General features: G+C 42.5%; 2 protein-coding genes across 2 annotated transcripts; one reads left to right on the top strand and one right to left on the bottom strand.

The window, feature by feature from the left end:
* Positions 1-1630: 1630 nt before the first annotated feature.
* stk36 (serine/threonine kinase 36 (fused homolog, Drosophila)) lies at positions 1631-10291 on the top strand. The gene is made up of 20 exons (XM_034607741.1): positions 1631-2795; positions 2875-3015; positions 3104-3181; positions 3492-3622; positions 3716-3965; positions 4576-4669; positions 4792-4979; positions 5066-5247; positions 5336-5441; positions 5591-5722; positions 5814-5990; positions 6081-6172; positions 6284-6347; positions 6457-6567; positions 7281-7355; positions 7467-7584; positions 7688-7814; positions 7906-8089; positions 8298-9162; positions 9488-10291. The coding sequence occupies exons 1-19, from the start codon at positions 2712-2714 to the stop codon at positions 8895-8897; spliced, it is 2934 nt and encodes a 977-aa protein (XP_034463632.1). The 5' UTR covers positions 1631-2711; the 3' UTR covers positions 8898-9162; positions 9488-10291.
* Positions 10292-10659: 368 nt separating this feature from the next.
* On the bottom strand, positions 10660-15052 carry atf5a (activating transcription factor 5a). The gene is made up of 4 exons (XM_034607743.1): positions 14802-15052; positions 13693-13947; positions 12194-13379; positions 10660-12105 (listed from the first exon to the last, which is right to left on the bottom strand). The coding sequence occupies exons 2-4, from the start codon at positions 13832-13834 to the stop codon at positions 11919-11921; spliced, it is 1515 nt and encodes a 504-aa protein (XP_034463634.1). The 5' UTR covers positions 13835-13947; positions 14802-15052; the 3' UTR covers positions 10660-11918.
* Positions 15053-17754: the final 2702 nt, after the last annotated feature.

Below are 17754 nucleotides of genomic sequence, written 5' to 3'. Positions count from 1 at the left end.
CATTGACTCATATATCCTGTAATGGTTGTCATCACACAACAAATGTGTGAACAGAGCGACACAGATTTTGCTCATAATGCAGTTAGACTTAAAGTTTGGCCATTTGGTGGCACTAGAGTAGAGCTCATGTTGAGTCCAGAGAGGAATTTGTTGAATCTTACAGCGGCAAATGCACACAGTTGATTTGATGACATTTTTGGCCACAAAAACTAAAAATATAAGCAGAGTGCAAGTTAGATTAACATTAATCGTAATTGTCTAGTGTCCATGAATATTAATTGTCAAGTCTCCTTGAGATGTTCTGCTCTCAAGGGGGTGTTTTGACCTGATGGTGGTGCTGTAGCCTAAAGGTCAGTGGGTCATTTAAATCATACTCATTGTATGTTGGCATCAAAGTTCATGGAAATTTTACCAATAAAATAAAAAGCAGCATTTCATATCACAGTCGTGGACAAATGGACCCACTCATTAATAATATCATAATTATCTTTGCTGGTAATTGAGTGAACATAAAAAGTTGCTTCATAGCACATATGTGTTAACTGATCCGTTGTTTCACTCTGTGACTGAACATGTTCATATACTGTATGCATTGTTTTTTTTTGTCTTTTTAGATCAACAGATATCAACAAGTTCCAAATGCTTCATGAGTCAGTTCCTCCAAACAGCAGAGCACCTTCTACCACAAAGAGAAAGAAGATGACGGTCGAGAGGAGTCACTCTATCAGAGAGGACATCTACAACATGTTACATTGTATAACAATACCAGTAACAGCTGAAGAGCATACTGTGCACACATGGCTGTGGTCAAACCTTTTTTAATATGGGGTGGTGTTTGTATCAAATTATGGTCAAAACGATCCTATTTGCACATTATTTCCATCAATAGAGAATCAATAAATATTCTTGGACAACTGTGGTCGAACCTTTCACTACTCCTCTTGAACATTGTGATTATTTACAGTGTAGTTTTGATGGATGTGATTATAAATGAATGCACATTCATTACTTTTTACTACCGCCAACCAAGCCAGATGTCCACAAATTAGTGAAAGGATGGGACATGGGCTCAGGAAGAATGGGTTGGGTTTTAGGGTCTTTCAACATTTGCACCGATTTCTATAAGAACAATTTATGGATCTTGATGGGAAAAAAAACAGGCATGTTTTAAGTGGACTGATGTTTATGAGTGTGTGAAATTGGGTGCAGATCCCAATAAAAATGTGCAACTCTTGAGTTTACATGTGGTTTCATCAGGGGCCTGTTGGGGAGGTATTTTCTCTACTTAGAGACATTGTTTGAGCCTGCATCCGTCCCTACAAGCTTAGGAGAAGTGTAAATTAACCTTTTGGATGGAAAAAGAAAATGATAGCATGCTGATTCAAAACAATAGTTTTATTGTCTGCTCAACATTGATGTATAATGGTTATTTTGTGAGTAGATGTTAGTGCAGTGGAGCTGGAGACTCAAACAGGATGACAGCAGCAAGTTAGACAATTATATTAATTATTATATTAATGAATGTTTCATCTAGTTTTCAGGTTTTTTAAACAAAGCGTATTTTATTGACTGAACGAAATCAGCCGCATGCTTTGTTTTCAGTTGCCAGGGAAGCAGCAGCGGTTGCTAGGGCTAGGGACCCTTGCTTTGGGGCTGTCCACAGAAAAGCCAGCTCTGAATTAATTTTTTCGTTGTAAATAAATGTTTAAAAATTCTCAAAAAAGCGACTGAACTTCTACGCATACAAAGTTTGACTATATACCTAAGTTTAGTCAAACTCTGAAGAATGTTTTTTTTTTTCAAATCGTGGCAGCGGCAGCTCGTAGAGGCACTTCCGGTCACAACGGCACCGCCACTGATTTGTAAAGGCAGCTGCCGCGATTTGAGGCAGCTGTCAGTTGCCACAGCAGATCCCGTCCTAAGAGAAACATTTGGGACAAAGTCAACTTATGATAGTAAATAAAACTGTAAATGGTTTATATGCAATTTGTAACACAAAAACACTGAATACATGTATTCAGCCTAGAGAGAATAAATATAAATGGAGAGTGTGCCTGGTCCTAACGTTACTACAAACTTTGTTCCTTTGTAGTACTTCCATCTACTTTGGTACAGTTGTATTCAATAAATTCCTACATGAGCAGTGGCATCTCCGTGCATCATTGCCATCATGGGGCTATTCACCGTCTTATGTAGAATTGAAGGCAAGGATAAAAATGTAAATTTTCCCTTTGGTTTATCAGTTTACTCAGGCACAGTATCAGTCACACTGTAGCTCATGTTTCAACAGTAGCTGATACTGGGAATATAGTCTTTGGGTTCTTAACTATCCATAGACACCAAGATCATATCATATGAATCTGATAGATCTGGAGCTTTTCTTGATTCATTTTGAGTCCAACCCCCGAGAGCCAACACACTTTCTAATAAACTTTCATGAACCAGTATATATCTCATTGAATAAATCACAAACAGCTTTAGTTGCTCTGAGACAGTGGGGCGGCAGTGACAACTGTCCCCAAACACGTGTGGCAACAGTGGCAGCTGCCTCCAAACAGTGTGGCATCAAAGGCAGCTGCCGTTAAACAGTGTGGCACCCATCAGATGCGGCCGTCTTTACATATCAGTGGCAGTTTCTGTTGACACAGGAAGCGTCTCTACGGGTTACCGTGGCCACCATTTGAGTTTGCCCTAACTGAGAATTCGTTGACATGAACTCGTACCGCGTCCAGGAGCTGGTGGGTGAAGGCTCGTTTGGTCGAGTTTACAAAGGGAGGAATAGATGCACGGGTCAGGTGAGTGCAGCTGTGTGGAGTAAAGTTTGACCGCTGTTTGACTGTCGGCCACTTGGTTTGAACCGTGTGTTTCCTCCAGGTGGTGGCCCTGAAGTTCATACCGAAGGTGGATCGATCCGAGAAGGAGCTGCGAAGCCTGAAGAGAGAGATCGAGATCATGACTGATCTTCAGCATCCACACATCGTCCAGCTCTATGACAGCTTCGACACGGAAACTCACGTGTGTGAACTGTCGTGTTGCAAAACGCACTCAGATTGTTATTGTCCCACTGTCTTCATAATCCGGTGACTGAAATCCTTTGTAACAGGTTGTGGTTGTGACTGAGTATGCAGAGCGTCAGTTGTTCCAGATTCTTCAGGATGAACGGAACTTCCCGGAGAGCCAGGTATTCACTGTCACTGAACCGCTAGACTCCAAAATAAGTTATATGGTTATATGAAGATGAAAGATCCCAATATATTGAGCAGTCAGACAAATAAGTGCCCTTTAAGTAATTAAAAGAAACTTAATATCAATTCTAAAACGTAATGGAAGCCAGTGTTAAGAAGCTTTAACTTTTTCTTTTTTAATCGTATGTAAAGTGTCTGAGCATCGTTAAAAGCGCTATACAAATAAAATGAGTATTAGCATTATTATTATTACTAGACTTAACAGTTTTCACATGAACCTTTTGCTCCCCCTTCCTTCCGTCTCAGGTGCGTGAGATCGCCTGCCAGCTGGTCTCAGCCCTGTATTATTTACACTCCCATCGCATTCTTCATCGTGACATGAAACCACAAAACATACTCTTGGGGAAAGGTGGGGTGGTGAAACTCTGTGACTTTGGGTAGGTACAGTACATTTATTATTTTTGAAGCAAAGGTATCTGTATTAACTCTTTCCACACAGGATAACAATATGTGTTGCAATCTTCCTGTAGGTTTGCCAGGTTCATGAGCACCTCCACCTTGGTGCTGACTTCTATCAAGGGAACGCCGCTGTACATGTCTCCTGAGCTGGTGGATGAGAAGCCATATGACCACACGTCTGACCTCTGGTCTTTAGGCTGCATCCTCTACGAGCTCCACACAGGCACACCGCCGTTCTACAGCAACTCCCTCTTCCACCTGGTGCAACTTATCGTGAGAGATCAAGTAAAATGGCCAGACACGATGAGCGAGCCCTGCACGGTAGAGTAACGCTACATTTTAACAATGTTGTATCATGTATGGATCCAATCCAACAGCTTCACTGTACGAGTATGTGATTTCCAAAAGGGCCAGCTGATTTAACAATGTAAACATAAAGTCGTATCAGTCCTCTTTACAGCGAGGCGACTCAGACATGTTCTCAAGGACAGGATGTCCCCATAGTAGTCAGATATAAGCTGTTTTTAGACATAAACTCTGGAGAACGTCAGCACAACAGGGTCGAGACTTCTACGGTTATTCATCATGTGTTAGACATGTCCACTTACTTGCTGTGAATCCTCCAGCTGTGTCCTGCTGTATTCTAACATGGGTTAATTCTGACATTATTCAGAGTTTTTACAAGTGGGCGCGTAGGAGAAACTCTGGAGAAGGTCTGGAGCATTTGACTGGGACATTAGTCTTCTCACATACAGCCCCTGCGGATAATGTCAGGAGATTATTTGAAATTCAGAGCACGTCTGAAAGCGACTATACTGAGAACATGACTGCAGTATCTTCAGTTATAGACCTGCTAAAGGGGGACTTCATTTATTTATTTATTTTTTTGATGGGACAGAATAAATTGACTTATCTAATATTTTCCTTGCAGAGTTTTCTGAAAGGTTTGTTGACCAAAGACCCTGAGAAGCGGTTGTCATGGCCAGATCTCCTGCACCATCCCTTTGTCGCTGACTGTGTTCTAGGTGATGCTTTAAGATTTTAAGAGATTGTGAAATAAACAATTTCCAAGAATGCATCATTCTAATCTACCTTTTTCAGCTAATTCTGATGTCTGTTTTATCCCCATTTTGATGTGTTGGTACAGTGCTGGCAGAAACCAATGTTTTCAGCCCTCTGACCGTCTCACCCAGCCCTGACATGATGGCGCTTAAACTTCAGCAAGTGGCAGCGAAGACTGTACCGACTTCTGGACGTAATAGATTACTGCGAAATGACTTGGAGCGGAGGGACAACAGTGGCCGAGAGAAACCAGTAGATTGTGCTAAAGCTGAAGTGAGAAGCCAGTTCATTTTCCTTCATTGAATTAGTCCCATTGAAATCCATGGAGGAGCTATAAACTGTTCTGTGTACATTACTAGGTTAAAAAGCATGGACTGGGAAATAAAAGGGTCGACTCCGCAAAAGCAACAAAGCTCCGCAGAGCCACGCCCCACCCCAGTGATGGTTCTGTAACCCCAGTTGATTCTGTCAGAGCTAAATCCGAAGCTGCCAATCAAGTCCTCAACCCAAAGACTCAAGCCTGCGTGAGATCAAAACCCAGGTATTAATGGAAGTTAGGAATAAAGATACAATATATAACCAGAGCAGGCTTATGTGTGTGTTCACCGCTATGGGTATTACCTCTGCAGGGGTCAGATCAGCATAGACTACGAAAAGGAATTTCTGTCTGTGAAGGTCGGCCCACGACTGCTGAGTAGACGCAATGACAACAAACAGACCAGTCATAACCAGCAGGTCAGTGCTGGTATTTTATTTTTTTTTGGTGATATAAAGACATTTCGTTTTTAGTGTCTTGTTCCATTATATATGTATATATTCTCTTGCACTAGCAAATGTGCCGTGGTAATAAATAAAGTGTTTGCTGTCTTGTCTCGCCCTTTCAGAATGTTGACAGTGTGGAGTACTGGGAAAAACTGGCCCAAGAATCAGATCAGAGCAAACAGCAGGGAGAGCAGTTTAACTACAACACCATTATACCTCAACTTAGAGCCAAGATTCTGTTTTTTAAAATTCAGGTAATTAGGTAAAATTTTCAATTGTGCATAAATCAACACTTCCTCAGCGAGGATTTTAAATTTAATCTCTTCTTTATTGTTGTTTGGTTAGTTAACAGGTGGCGCTGTTGAAGACGCATGGCAGATTCTCCAACCGCTGAAGGTCTTGCGCAACCTGCTTCAGACCCCTGACCTTAAGAAGTCCAACTACATTGGCCAGGAACTGGGACTACCCCATGTCCTCTTGGACGTTGTCCACGTTACTGTAGAAAACTCAGACTACGTCCCGGTTGGTTACATATCACTTACTCATTAATGCATTGTCAGGCATCAGTCAACAATAGATTTGACCTTTCTGGTATGTGTCTTTCCTGCTCAGCGACCGTGGAGTGTGTCAGCACTTGGAGAAATTATCGCAGTCGTCATGATCTACTGGGATAAACATCCCGACTCGATAGAAGAAGATCACAGGTTTGTTTGGGTCTTCACTGAAGCTGATTCTGTTGATGTGTTGAATACTGTGTGTATCATACATCACAGTCCTTCATCTAATGCAGCTCATCAACTGTTCTCTTACTCTAGACTGGAAGAGTTCACCAAGCCCTTTCTCGCAATTCTTAGTCAACCAGATTTCTTTCCTTTGTCAGTAAGTACCCACTCAAGTTAGTCCAAAGGAGCTGTCAACCATGTTCACATATCATTTACTATGACTCTGGCCAGTTGTCTGATATACTGTAACTGCTTCTCTTTTTTAGCCTTTGGCTGCGTCTGTTTTGTGTCTGTTTACACAACATAACGTCGATGTCAAAGCTGATGTGAACAGTCTAACCTCCCTGCTGCAAAACCTGCTTTCGGACTCATGTGAGGTCAGTGTTGGGATGTAGCGAAGTACATTCAGTACATTTTCATGTTTCTGTACTTGGGTAGATTTGATTTCAGGGACTGTTTTAATCCACCACATATATCAGCAGACATCTGTACTCAACTGCATTTTCACAATATGATGTGTTACATGTTCATATTGTTTTATATACTTTTTAAGAGTAATAAATAGCAAGAGGGGATTTGTTGCACTGATCCAGTCAAAGAAGACAATTAGACCCCGCCTCCAGCAGCAGCATCACTGGTGAAGTAGAAACAACTGAAATGGATGTAGAAGATACCAGTGGCTGCTTAGATTTCACCATTAATTACTTTGAGTGTTTTCAGCAGTATCAGCAGCAACATTTTGTATTAATATGTCAGAGTCTCTATTATTCTTGTATTAAACAAAATATGCACTAGACAGAGTTAATGATGTAGTAGAATTAGCGGATAGGCCACACTGGGGAAGTATATTTAAAAGCAAGAAGCACTAGAAGCACTTTTACTCAAGTAAAAAAGTAATGTGGTAGTGTTACTTTTACTTGAGTCCATATTGGTCTAACTTGTAAAATGTTTTACTTCCTCCAACACTGTATGAGGTACTGAATCAGTGATGATTCATTTACTCTGCAGTATACTTTTATCAGTTTTTGATGCAAAGTTTAAAGTGATCCTCCTCTGTTTGAAGTGCTTCCCTCTCCTCTTGTCTCGTCAGCCGCTGCTTCCTCTTCCCTCCGGCTGGGGGCTTTGTGATGGTCTGCTGTCTCTACTCCTACACACACTCTCTGAGGTCAGACAATACCTGTAATGTAATTTTAAAAAATGTACGTGATGAATCCCAGAAGAAGACCTTTAATATTTTCCTGTGTTTTCCTTTTGATGTTTCTTTTTTTTTTAACAGCATGAAAATGGCTCTGGATCTTCAAGTTTAGATCCAGTTGTGTTTCTGGATTTGTGGAAAAAAATTGGAACCTCACTAGCAAAGACAACAGCAGTCACAGACTTCTGTTCGGCAAATGGTAAATATATTCTTCATATGCGGTCCAGCCTATTAGAACCACAGACTGTACATTAAGATGGTTACATACATAATGCATTTTTGTTGTTTTCTCTTTCCCTCAGGGCTGTTTTCCTTTCTGTCTACTGCTTTCTTCCTCTTCACCGAGGATCCACACTCGTGCATCCCTCTGTTTTCTGAGAGTGGATCGAAATGCGTATACACTCTTGGTCGGCTGCTGGGCGCTGACGGGTAACTTAGTTAATCTACTGTTTCATGTAAATGTTCGAGCGGCACAGCCACACCACTCGGAGCTAACAGTAACCCTTTTCATGCCCTACAGTCTTCATCTGTTTGCTGAAGATTGCAGTCCCAGGAGATTGGAAGTGGATCTGAGTCGCCACAGCATGACCACGTTGAGCTGCCACTTGCTGTGTTTTCCATTTGCCCTGGACCTGCCTTCGCACACTACGTCCACCATACTCCAGCTGTATGACAGTTGTGGTATTGTCGAAAGCCTCGCGCAGGTTCGAGCCTTCCCATTCCTCTAATAAAGACCTAGCTGACAAACTGATTCTCTGATGCAACACAGCACAACTCTTGCTCACATCAGACACACACTACTGTACATCTAAATGCCTCTGTACTTTTGTGAGAGGATTGTCTTGTTTGTTGTCGGCTGTTTGATGTGACAACTTGTCAGGATGTTTATTTATTTTTTCATGCTTTGTGCAGGTTATTCAAACTCTTCCTCCTCGGCTGTTGGAGCTGCCTCTCTCCCTGCTGAGCCGTTTGCTCCTGTGTGACCCCGAGCGCTCCGTCCCCCGCCTCAGAAAGGCCGCCTGTGGTCTGTTCTCACCACCCAGGGGCCGACAGCTCACTGCCTCCAAACACCAGACTCTGCTAACCAGAACTGCCAGCTCTCTGCTCTTTGACTTGTTGCAGCAGGATGAGCTGTGGGACTCTGCAGTGGAGCTCTTAACTCTGTTGTCTCAAGTAGCCCGTTGTTCCGCTCGGCCTGCCAGCCTTCAGCTACACCTGGACGCCTCGGTGCTGCACCAGGCGCTGGCTCACCCTCATGACGGCGTCAGGGCCACCACCTGCATACTTTTGGGCAATCTGGATCCGTTCGGGCCTCATACCCTGCCGCCTGACATTTTCAAAAGCCTGATAGGCTGTCTTGATGATTCCTGCTTGCCTGTGCAGCGAACGGCTTGCAGGACAGTTGGCAACTGGTTGGGATATATTGCAGCAAGGCCAGGGTTTAAAATGGACATGGACAACAAGGTGGAGCAACGAGAAGAAACAAAACAAACACAACTATTCAGACAGTGAGCCGGCAGGAGATCTGGAAACGGACGATGATGAGGGGGAGGTTGGGCGTCAGTGTCAGTGATGAGACACTGACGCCCTCACACGACTCCACTGTTGTGCGGCCCTGGGAAACCTGCTAAATGTTGACGACGCTGTGTCCTTGTTGTTAAAGAAAGACGTGTCCAGTTTACTTCTGAGAGCTTCATGCACGGATTCCCATAATGCAGTGAGGCGAGCTGCCATAGCAACCCTGTGCCTTTACAGCGAGCAGGACGCAATCCGTCAGGTAATGAAAGGGACGGGTGACAGCAGAGTATAGACAGTAACGTTGAGTCTGTTTCTGGTTTGAAAATTTGGCTAGAAAGGAGTTTTTAATGTAATTGTCATATGTTTTATTACAGAAAGTAAGACACATGAGCTTTTATAGTATATTTAGTTTTTACATAAGAAATTTCACACTGAGATATTTCTGTATTAGAAAAATGTCCGTACTTCGTTGCATCTTCTTCCTCGAGTTATTGAAATATCTTTTTTCAATCTCTCACACTTCTGTGTACGTGTGTGAGCACTTTAAATTCCAAAAGTGACTTTTCTCTCGTGTTTATTTGAAGGTCCTGCTGTCCCTCGACGCCAGTGAGAAACAACTATCAGCAGCTCATTGGACAGTGAGTCCGCTTCATGAGTGATGGCAGGTGGTAAAAAAACACTCTCACTTCTTACTTTACAGCAGCCTGTGACTTCCTCCCGTCTCAGAATGATGTGGAAGAGGATGACAGATGATCATTTCTTATGTTTTGTCTTTTTTCTTTAGTGCGTCTTATCTTATTTTAAACATATATATAGTTTTGAATTAAAATGATGCAAATAAAAACTAAACTTGTGTGCTTTGTTTAACTGTAATCTGAAGGTAATTTGCATGACAACAGTGGGTCCAATTCCATAAATGGAAGTGTTGCACAGAAATGATGGTAGATTTTCTGTTTAATTAGAGAGGAATATTTCTGAATTTCACTTGAACATAAAACATTCAAGGTGCCATGTTGACTGACAGATTTAAAGGTCTATCCTTTATTTGTTTCCCCTAGCAATAAACAGGTTTCAAGATTAAAAAATGACTTGATTTTAACTGTCAGGGAAACTGCGCTTAAAACACCACTATTAATCTTTCAGGAGGTCGGATGTTGAATCAGTGAAGTCCATCTGAAGTTCTCATTTTGCAGCATGGGCTAAAAAAATTGTTTTTAGTGAAGATGGATTAAATGTGTTGGCGCCTCTCGGTGAGTGTGTGGGATTTGTCCGGGACCAGGCCTGCGAGCTCGGGTCAGACAGGAAATGGAGTCCGTCGGGCTCCAGAGGTCTGAACTTTAACCAAAAGATATTTATAAAATCTTTAAAAATAAAACTTTGAATTCTCATTGTGGTGGCACCTCATTATTTTCGAACTGAGTGTTATCGGGGGCAATAATCTTCTTTTTTTTTTTGCTCTGAGAAAAAAAGGCAGAATAAAACACAACGGACTGAGTTTGACATTTTATTTTGAAATGGAGAAAAGTTGATGACACACAAAGTAAATATGGATAAATAATTAAATTAAATAAGATTACAAACCCCTATAATGTGCTTTTAGATTTGCTGTCATCAGGCTACACGTGTATTTGGTTTTCACATTCACAGTTGATAGTACACCGCAGGGCGGGGAGGAGGAACAACAGTGTGACACCAGTTTTTGTCAAAAACTAAACAAACAATATAAATAAAAATAAAAATGATTTTTTTTTTTTTAGAATAAAGCGAGAAAAGAGCTGGAAAATAATTTAGACAGAATCCTTTCACACCAAAGCCAACACTGCAAAAGCTTTGACAAACAGTCTAATTTTCTTTCGGTTTCTACAAAGAAAAGGCTGAAACACTCCCTGATTATACAAAAGTCATTACAAATTAGTGCAGATCAGCCAGAGGCCTAGAAAACTTATTGCCTTAACAAGCAGTTTAGAGAAACTCATTTCTGAAACCCTACATTTTCTATTCCAGAGCGAAAAACATGCAGAATGAGATTGTTAGTTACTACCACTACTTACAATATTTGTACATATGGAAAACCCTTTCTTTCCACTGGGAAAACCTGTAAACCTGTCAAATCTTTCCCCATGTAAAATGAAGAACAGAGGAGCTATTTTACAAGTCTGTAATCTCCAAATGTCTACTGCTATTTATAAGGATGTAGGATAACAGGCTGCATATCCTGAGCTGCAAGACAGATTGTACAATTTGCAATGTGCCAGAGAAAAAATATCACAAATTACCACAAAACGATAAAGAATGACAAGCTCAAAACATACAAATCCCATCAAGGAAATAATATTTAGGGCTGCATTGGATCTAAAGTAAATAAAATTGTGCACAAAAAAGTAACAATAATAAAATACATTTTTGACAATAGGTTATTTTCCTCATCTGTATGTCACCGGATCCTTCAGTCAATACATTTATAATTTCTAAATGATCACATTTGAAATGTCGTCCGCTGTTCAAAGGTGGATTTGAAATTATTCTAGAAAAATATTCTGTCTGAAAGATGTCTTCAAAATAAAACGATGCAGTTGACGCAACATATTCGACTACTTCTGCTACTGAAAAGGGCGACACAGTAACTGCAATTCAAAGTTTAAAGTAGGAAAAAAAATAAAAATTAAGCTCTATCGCTGACATCAATTCCAATTTAAGGCTATCAAAAATATTAAACCTGCATAATAAATTACAGTAACTATTCAGAAATAATTTGTAGATTCATTCAGTGCGAGACCTATTCAAAATGATTGTCGTTTTTAAGCATTGCAATGCCACAGTGCAGGCTCGAGTGATTGGAGTGCGAAAGCAGTGGAAGCATTGGACAGTGTTAATTTAAAATGTAAAAATAAAGATCACATTAGCGAAGCATGCAGTTACCCCTCTCACCGTGGAAAAACAACATTAGAAACATTCAAAAAAGCTCCACATTTTCCCTGTTACTCCCTCTTTAAACGGACTTGCTCGAGCTCGGTGTTACGCTGTCGTGTCCTGCTTCAGCCTTTGGCTACGGGCTTTGTAAACTTCGATCAGCAGATCTTTAACGTACTGGATTTCACGTTCTACGGACTCTGCCTTGTCCCGGAGCTCCCGGTTCCTCCCTTCGAGGCCGTGCAGCTGTTCCTCCAAAATATCGAGCTCCGCCCTCTTTCGCTGGCGATACCTGCGTTCAGGAGAAGAAAGATTAAATGGAGATTTTTATGTTTATGTATTTTTTTATGTTTGAAATTCAAATAGAAACTATAACTCACCTGTGAGCGGCAGTTTTGTTCTGATCTCTCTTCTTCTGTTTGCGTTCCCCGCCTTCACCCGGGGTGAGGTCCTCGTCGAATTCTTCTTCACAGTGGTCTTCCTTTAGCCTACATGCTTGTCTGTGCCCTGACGACTCCAAGTCCAGACTCTCCCTGGCCATTAAAAGACACTCTGGGGCCTGATCCTCAAGGAAATTACAGTGTAGATCATGTTGCCTTAACTGCAGACTCTCTGATTTGAGCTGTTCGTTGACACTGCCTAAGAAGCTAGGATAGGCCTCGGGCTGCGGTGGTGGAAGATAACAGCCTTCGTTGCTCTCAGTTTTCCAACAGCCAGTAGCTTTTGTCACCTCTACGCTGCTCTTGATACTGTTCAGCACGTCGTGGCTACCAGACACTCCACTGACCTCCCTCATGCTATACATCAACAAATCCTCTTTCTTGTGTGGGACATCAAGGGATCCACCGAAGCCAAAACCTCCACCAACAACTTTCCCACCACCGATAACATCTTGACTGAAACAGCAGTTTTTGTCCTCTTTGGCTAGAGCAGCACATCGTCTGACTTCAACTGCACTACCCAGGCAATAGTTCTTTCCTAATAGCTGCTCGTCTTCTCCACAGCAATAATTACCTGACAGGTTCACCGCTGAGTTACCTGAGTTGCTTCCTTTGGAACTCAACAAACTGTTATCATAACCTTCACCGAACCTCACACCATCAGGGACTCTTTTCCTACTACACCCACTGGGGCGACTGCAGCTGTACGGGGCGTGTCTTGGAATTTTGGATCGCCCAATGGGCCCGCCACAGATACTCAGCAGGTCCAGTTCTCCCGTTGCCAGGGTGACAAGAAGTGGGCTGGTGTCCGATTGGTTGGATGCCGAGTATGATGCGTATGGCAGCTGACTGTACGGCTGAGGACCCGCCGGCAGAGGAACCCTGTCGCATTTCCCTAGCCTCGGCCCCTTTTCGGGCACTGGCTCGGACAGGAAGTAGTCCTCTAGCTGGGCGAGTTCCTCCTGCAGCAGGGAGGTCATGACCTCCAAGTCAGAGGGCACCTGGATATCATTCTGAAGGGGTGAGGGGGGAAGGGAGGCATTGGTGGAGGAGGGAGGGGAAGGGGGGTTTGGGAGGTATGAGGAGAAATCCACTTCTTCCGTCATCCAGTCAGTGAGACCATCACCTATTGAGGAAGGTAAAAAATTGTAGTCGTTAAAAGCTGTCGGGTGGAGAAAAATGTTACAGCAAAAAAAGTGTTTGTAAAAAATATAAAATAAATATCAGTCATCCAACAGCGCACGTCGCAGTTTCCTAATCCCTAATCGACTAATAGTTCATGCAAAGAAGATCTTTTTCTGAATAAAGTTAGAAACTATCGGTCGCGTATATTAGACAAAGCTAGTTTTTACCTACTGTTCGAGAAGGACGTATGTGCTGCAGTGCCGAGCCCACCTGAAATGGGAAAAATATAAAAAAGCGTACTCACTGCAACTCACCAATTAAGTGCTGACTCTCCTCTGACACCTCCCCCCTGCACCCCTGTGATTGGCTGTGGTTAGCCTGTGGGTGAGAGAGAGCGAGGGGGTCTGCCGGGCAGACACGAAGAGCCTTCCAAACAGGAGCTGATGTTGCCATCATTCTGTCTGCTGGTGCCGCGATTCAGGCCAAGTCCAAGTCCGAGCATGTGCTGAGAGCAAGCGGGGTCTGACAGATGGGCCACAGAGAGCAGGGCTGGGTGAGCATAATGAAACCTAGAGGACAAACGGAGACAGCGTTCAGAGACAAAGAACAGATCCAACTTGTTCAGTCGACTTGATGGAATCAGGAAAATCACTCCTGACGGTGTCGCTGACTTCCTCCACATGATTCAGCCTGTTGTGATGAAAAATGAAGACATCATGTAGTAGGATGATGGTCTTTGGAGCAATCCTAAATATACACATTTAATCGATGATTTCAATGATTTCAAATAAAATTGAAATAATGAATTAAAATAAAAACAGTCCAAAATAGCAGTGAGTGATCCAGATGTGAGAGCTGTGACCTCTGGGACTTTGAACATCCCCAAAGGAAAATGCACTCAAAGCACGTGGGACCTGGTGACGCTGTCGGGGGCCCAACTGTTGATGAGAGGCTCCAGACTCTCAGCAGATATACAGCACATCCCTCTAAGTGAGACACACCCTGATCCTTAAATCGGATCAATGCAGATCCGCCGCTTCCAATTACATGTTCCTTTTTAATCAATTACACCGGTTTGATCACTTAAGCTCTTTAAAAAAAGGTCAATAAAGTGATTTCTATGAGAGGGGACAGAAAACTGAAAGTGACAGAAACGTGACGCCATCGTCATCCTCCAGCATAACATCACTTCTAACACAACTCTCTTACAAGAAGACGTTAGAAGAGACTTTGACCCTAAAACCCACTGTTAACAAAGTAAACAACACTGGAAGGAACCACAACAAATAACAAGAAACTATTCAGACGAATTCCATGACTTGAAACAGAGGTAACTGTAGAGAAACCAGCCAAATAACAAACTCCTCCACACACACACACACACACACAGAGAGAGACACAACAAACTACAACGACGACTTACTCCATTCTTGCGGGAAAACGTGGAGAGCTCTTGGGGGTGCGTTGCTGAAGCAAAGCACGGTTTATTCTCGGGTCCTAAAGCTTCACGAATTCAAAAAGCCATTGCTGTCGCTGTTGCCGTAGTTTTTTTGTTTCTCAGCTCGGAGAATATCCGGGGAAACGGCGAGTTGTTGCTTTGTTGTGTTCGAGCAGTAAACTGAGGAGCAGCTTCATAGTGGGGAAGCATCACTTCACTCACACCTAGCAACCGACTGCGTCACGGGGACAACACCAGATCCCTCCGCCCACTCCCCGCTGAAGGACGTCCCACCACCTGCTCGCTCGCTCGCTCGCTGCTGCTCCGCCACAAAAGTTCGAGAGCTGCCTCCTCGTGTTAGTTTCTAAAGTAAACCCGTCACTTTAATGACCCGTCTTACAAGCGAGGGGTCATTCATTCAATCATTCGCTCAAATGTTGACACAACACGGCGATTTCTGTCCACTCTGCTCCTGCTGAATAAAAGGAAACATCAAAGGCATTCAATAGAAATTAAGCAAATGTGACATGAATTACAAAATTATGCTATAGCGGAAGTAGATTATTGCGCAGAGTCTCGAACTATAGTTTGGTGAAATATTATGGATTTAATGATATCTTCTGATATCAATTCATCAATTGAACAGTTCGATTTCAAAGTGGAAAGTGTAAACAAGACACGTTGCGAGTCTATCAAATAGAAGTGTATCCGTGGTAATCTGAAATGTAATCAGATTACTGTAACGTTACACTTTGTAATCGTTTTCTCTTGTGGTCCCCTGTTGCCAAGGGAGACGGCATGGAGGGCAGATGCGTTTCTTACAGAGCGGACTCACACCCTGAAACTAACGTCCACAACCTGCACACACAGTTTGGATTTACGTGCAAACGACCCTCCAACACAAACCAGTAGAATTCAGATGTCGTTCTTTATAATAAGGAGGCATGGTGTTGTTTTGGAAGGGGACTATTTGATTCACAGCACTTTGTTGTTCAGCTCTGTTGCATCTCCGTTGCATCAGTGGTCCACGCTCAGAGCCGATTGGCTGCGCGTGCTGAGGCTTCCTTGCTGCCATTGGTTGGATTCTGGTAGATGTGAATTGTGATTGGTGGACGCTCGGGAAGGCAGGCAGAGCATCACTGTGTTTTTTTTCTCCTGCAGTGCAGAGTGTGCACATGTTTGAGGTAAACAAACCGGGCGTGGAGCTCAGTGCTGCGGTTCTTTAGAATATAACAGAGCTTGTTTCTTTTGTGGCCATTAAGTATTTTAAAAATAAAAGTCTCTGGTTATACAGTAGAGCAGGTAAATAGGTGTAAATTATATGAATTATGATCTCACTTGTGGTTTGCATTTGTGTGTTGATTGAAAATATGCTGTCATCATAGACATATAGTCCAGTCTGGAAATTACTTTATGAGGCTATAATTATGTCTAAATTGTATTTAATACATTTTTTTGCCATATTCACTCCGTAGTTGTCAGCTCGTAACTTCACAGAGACTTTGTTTGATAAAATGACAGTGAGTCTATGCACAATTGAAGTTAAATTATTCGCTCGATGTTGTCGACTCTTTTTTTTTTCCATTGCTAAGTTAGTGAGACACATTCATTTATTGGTAAAGACTGTCAATAACAGTTATGTGAGGAATAAAGCTTTGTTTTTCTCCTTCAGCTGAGTGAATGTGCTGCTCTCCTGTTGCTATAGTAATAGCGGACACTGCCCCCTATTTTAGACTTGTTTTCTGGTAGCTGTTGCCATGGGATTTGCATCTCTCTCTCTCTCTCTCTCTCTCTCTCTCTCTCTCTCTCTCTCTCTCTCTCTCGCTCTCTACCCCTCTCTCTATCCCTTCCGCCTGTTTTCCGTACCCCTCCCTGTCCAACCATTCCACCGGCTCATTTGCTGAGTTGCACGTCTGTGACATGATAATTTGGCCAAAACTAATGGTCTTATTTCCAGTTCTGCTGAATTTGCATGTTGATGGGACACTAGCCTCTAATGGACTCGTCCGCTGAGCGATGAGTTTGTGAATCAAGCGAAAGTCGGGAAACCTCTAACTTGAATTGATTGCACATAAAGACATTATCCAAAATGACTGCAGAGGAGTTGTTTCCAGTCAAGTGAAACACGTCCACTAAATAATCTACAGATCCTCAGTATTTGTAGATTACACTGAATCTTAGTGAAATGTTCTGTTGTTTGTGTTAATCTGAGTCATTTAAAGGGACAGCTCTGTTACAGGGGAGCTGTTCAGCAAATCGCCCACCGTGCGATCGCTGAGTTTTGAGCGATTTGTAGAAAGGCAACCTGATGCAATCTGGATAAATGTGATCGTAACGGAGACCAGATTGAAACAGCAGTAGCGGGTGAAGTCAAAGGGTCTCCCAGGAAATCGCTGACAGCTCTCTCTGCCTGTGTTAATTGGTCCACAGAGGGCTTCCTGTTTGTGCATCATAAGAATAAGTCCAAGGTGCTGCTCACCACAGTGCTGCAGCGTTTCCCTGTTGTCTCCACCATCAGCTTCAATTTCCTTTTCATCATTCAGGAAAAGTTGTGAAATAAGTCAAAATACCTTTATTTCTCCCTTTTAATTCTCGTCAAACAAATCATCCAAACTTGTTTGCCGCTGAACGAAATGAAGGATGTCAAATTTGGATCAAACCGAACATCAAATTATATTTGAGGTGTTTGTTATCACGTTTCTTCAGCAACACAAGGGCTGCCCATCAAAATTATAAACCTAAATTTATTGTCTGAATATTGTGTGTGAGCCCAGAAGTCAGGAAAGTCAATGCTGCATGCCAAGCGCACGTATGGCGCGTTAGTGAGGGTTACACCATCATTTCATCATCATCTCCCTCCGAATTTATTGTCCTCAACTTTTGCCCCTCTTTGAACATATGAGGAAAACACGGAATTCACTTCCAACTTGTGAATGGG

Source organism: Hippoglossus hippoglossus, chromosome 14 (genome assembly GCF_009819705.1).
Source record: "Hippoglossus hippoglossus isolate fHipHip1 chromosome 14, fHipHip1.pri, whole genome shotgun sequence".
NCBI lineage: Eukaryota > Metazoa > Chordata > Actinopteri > Pleuronectiformes > Pleuronectidae > Hippoglossus > Hippoglossus hippoglossus.
This window is presented reverse-complemented; position numbering and strand designations above follow the sequence as displayed.

Bases quoted from the DNA above. Each gene is read 5' to 3' on its own strand.
- stk36 (XM_034607741.1), top strand. From the start codon at position 2,712: ATGAACTCGTACCGCGTCCAGGAGCTGGTGGGTGAAGGCTCGTTTGGT. The intron at 6,348-6,456 runs GTAAGTACCCAC...TCTCTTTTTTAG, and splicing joins CAGATTTCTTTCCTTTGTCA to CCTTTGGCTGCGTCTGTTTT. The intron at 7,815-7,905 runs GTAACTTAGTTA...CATGCCCTACAG, and splicing joins CGGCTGCTGGGCGCTGACGG to TCTTCATCTGTTTGCTGAAG.
- atf5a (XM_034607743.1), bottom strand. From the start codon at position 13,834: ATGATGGCAACATCAGCTCCTGTTTGGAAGGCTCTTCGTGTCTGCCCG. The intron at 13,380-13,692 runs GTGAGTTGCAGT...CTTCCTCAATAG, and splicing joins GGAGAGTCAGCACTTAATTG to GTGATGGTCTCACTGACTGG. The intron at 12,106-12,193 runs GTGAGTTATAGT...TCCTGAACGCAG, and splicing joins AACAAAACTGCCGCTCACAG to GTATCGCCAGCGAAAGAGGG.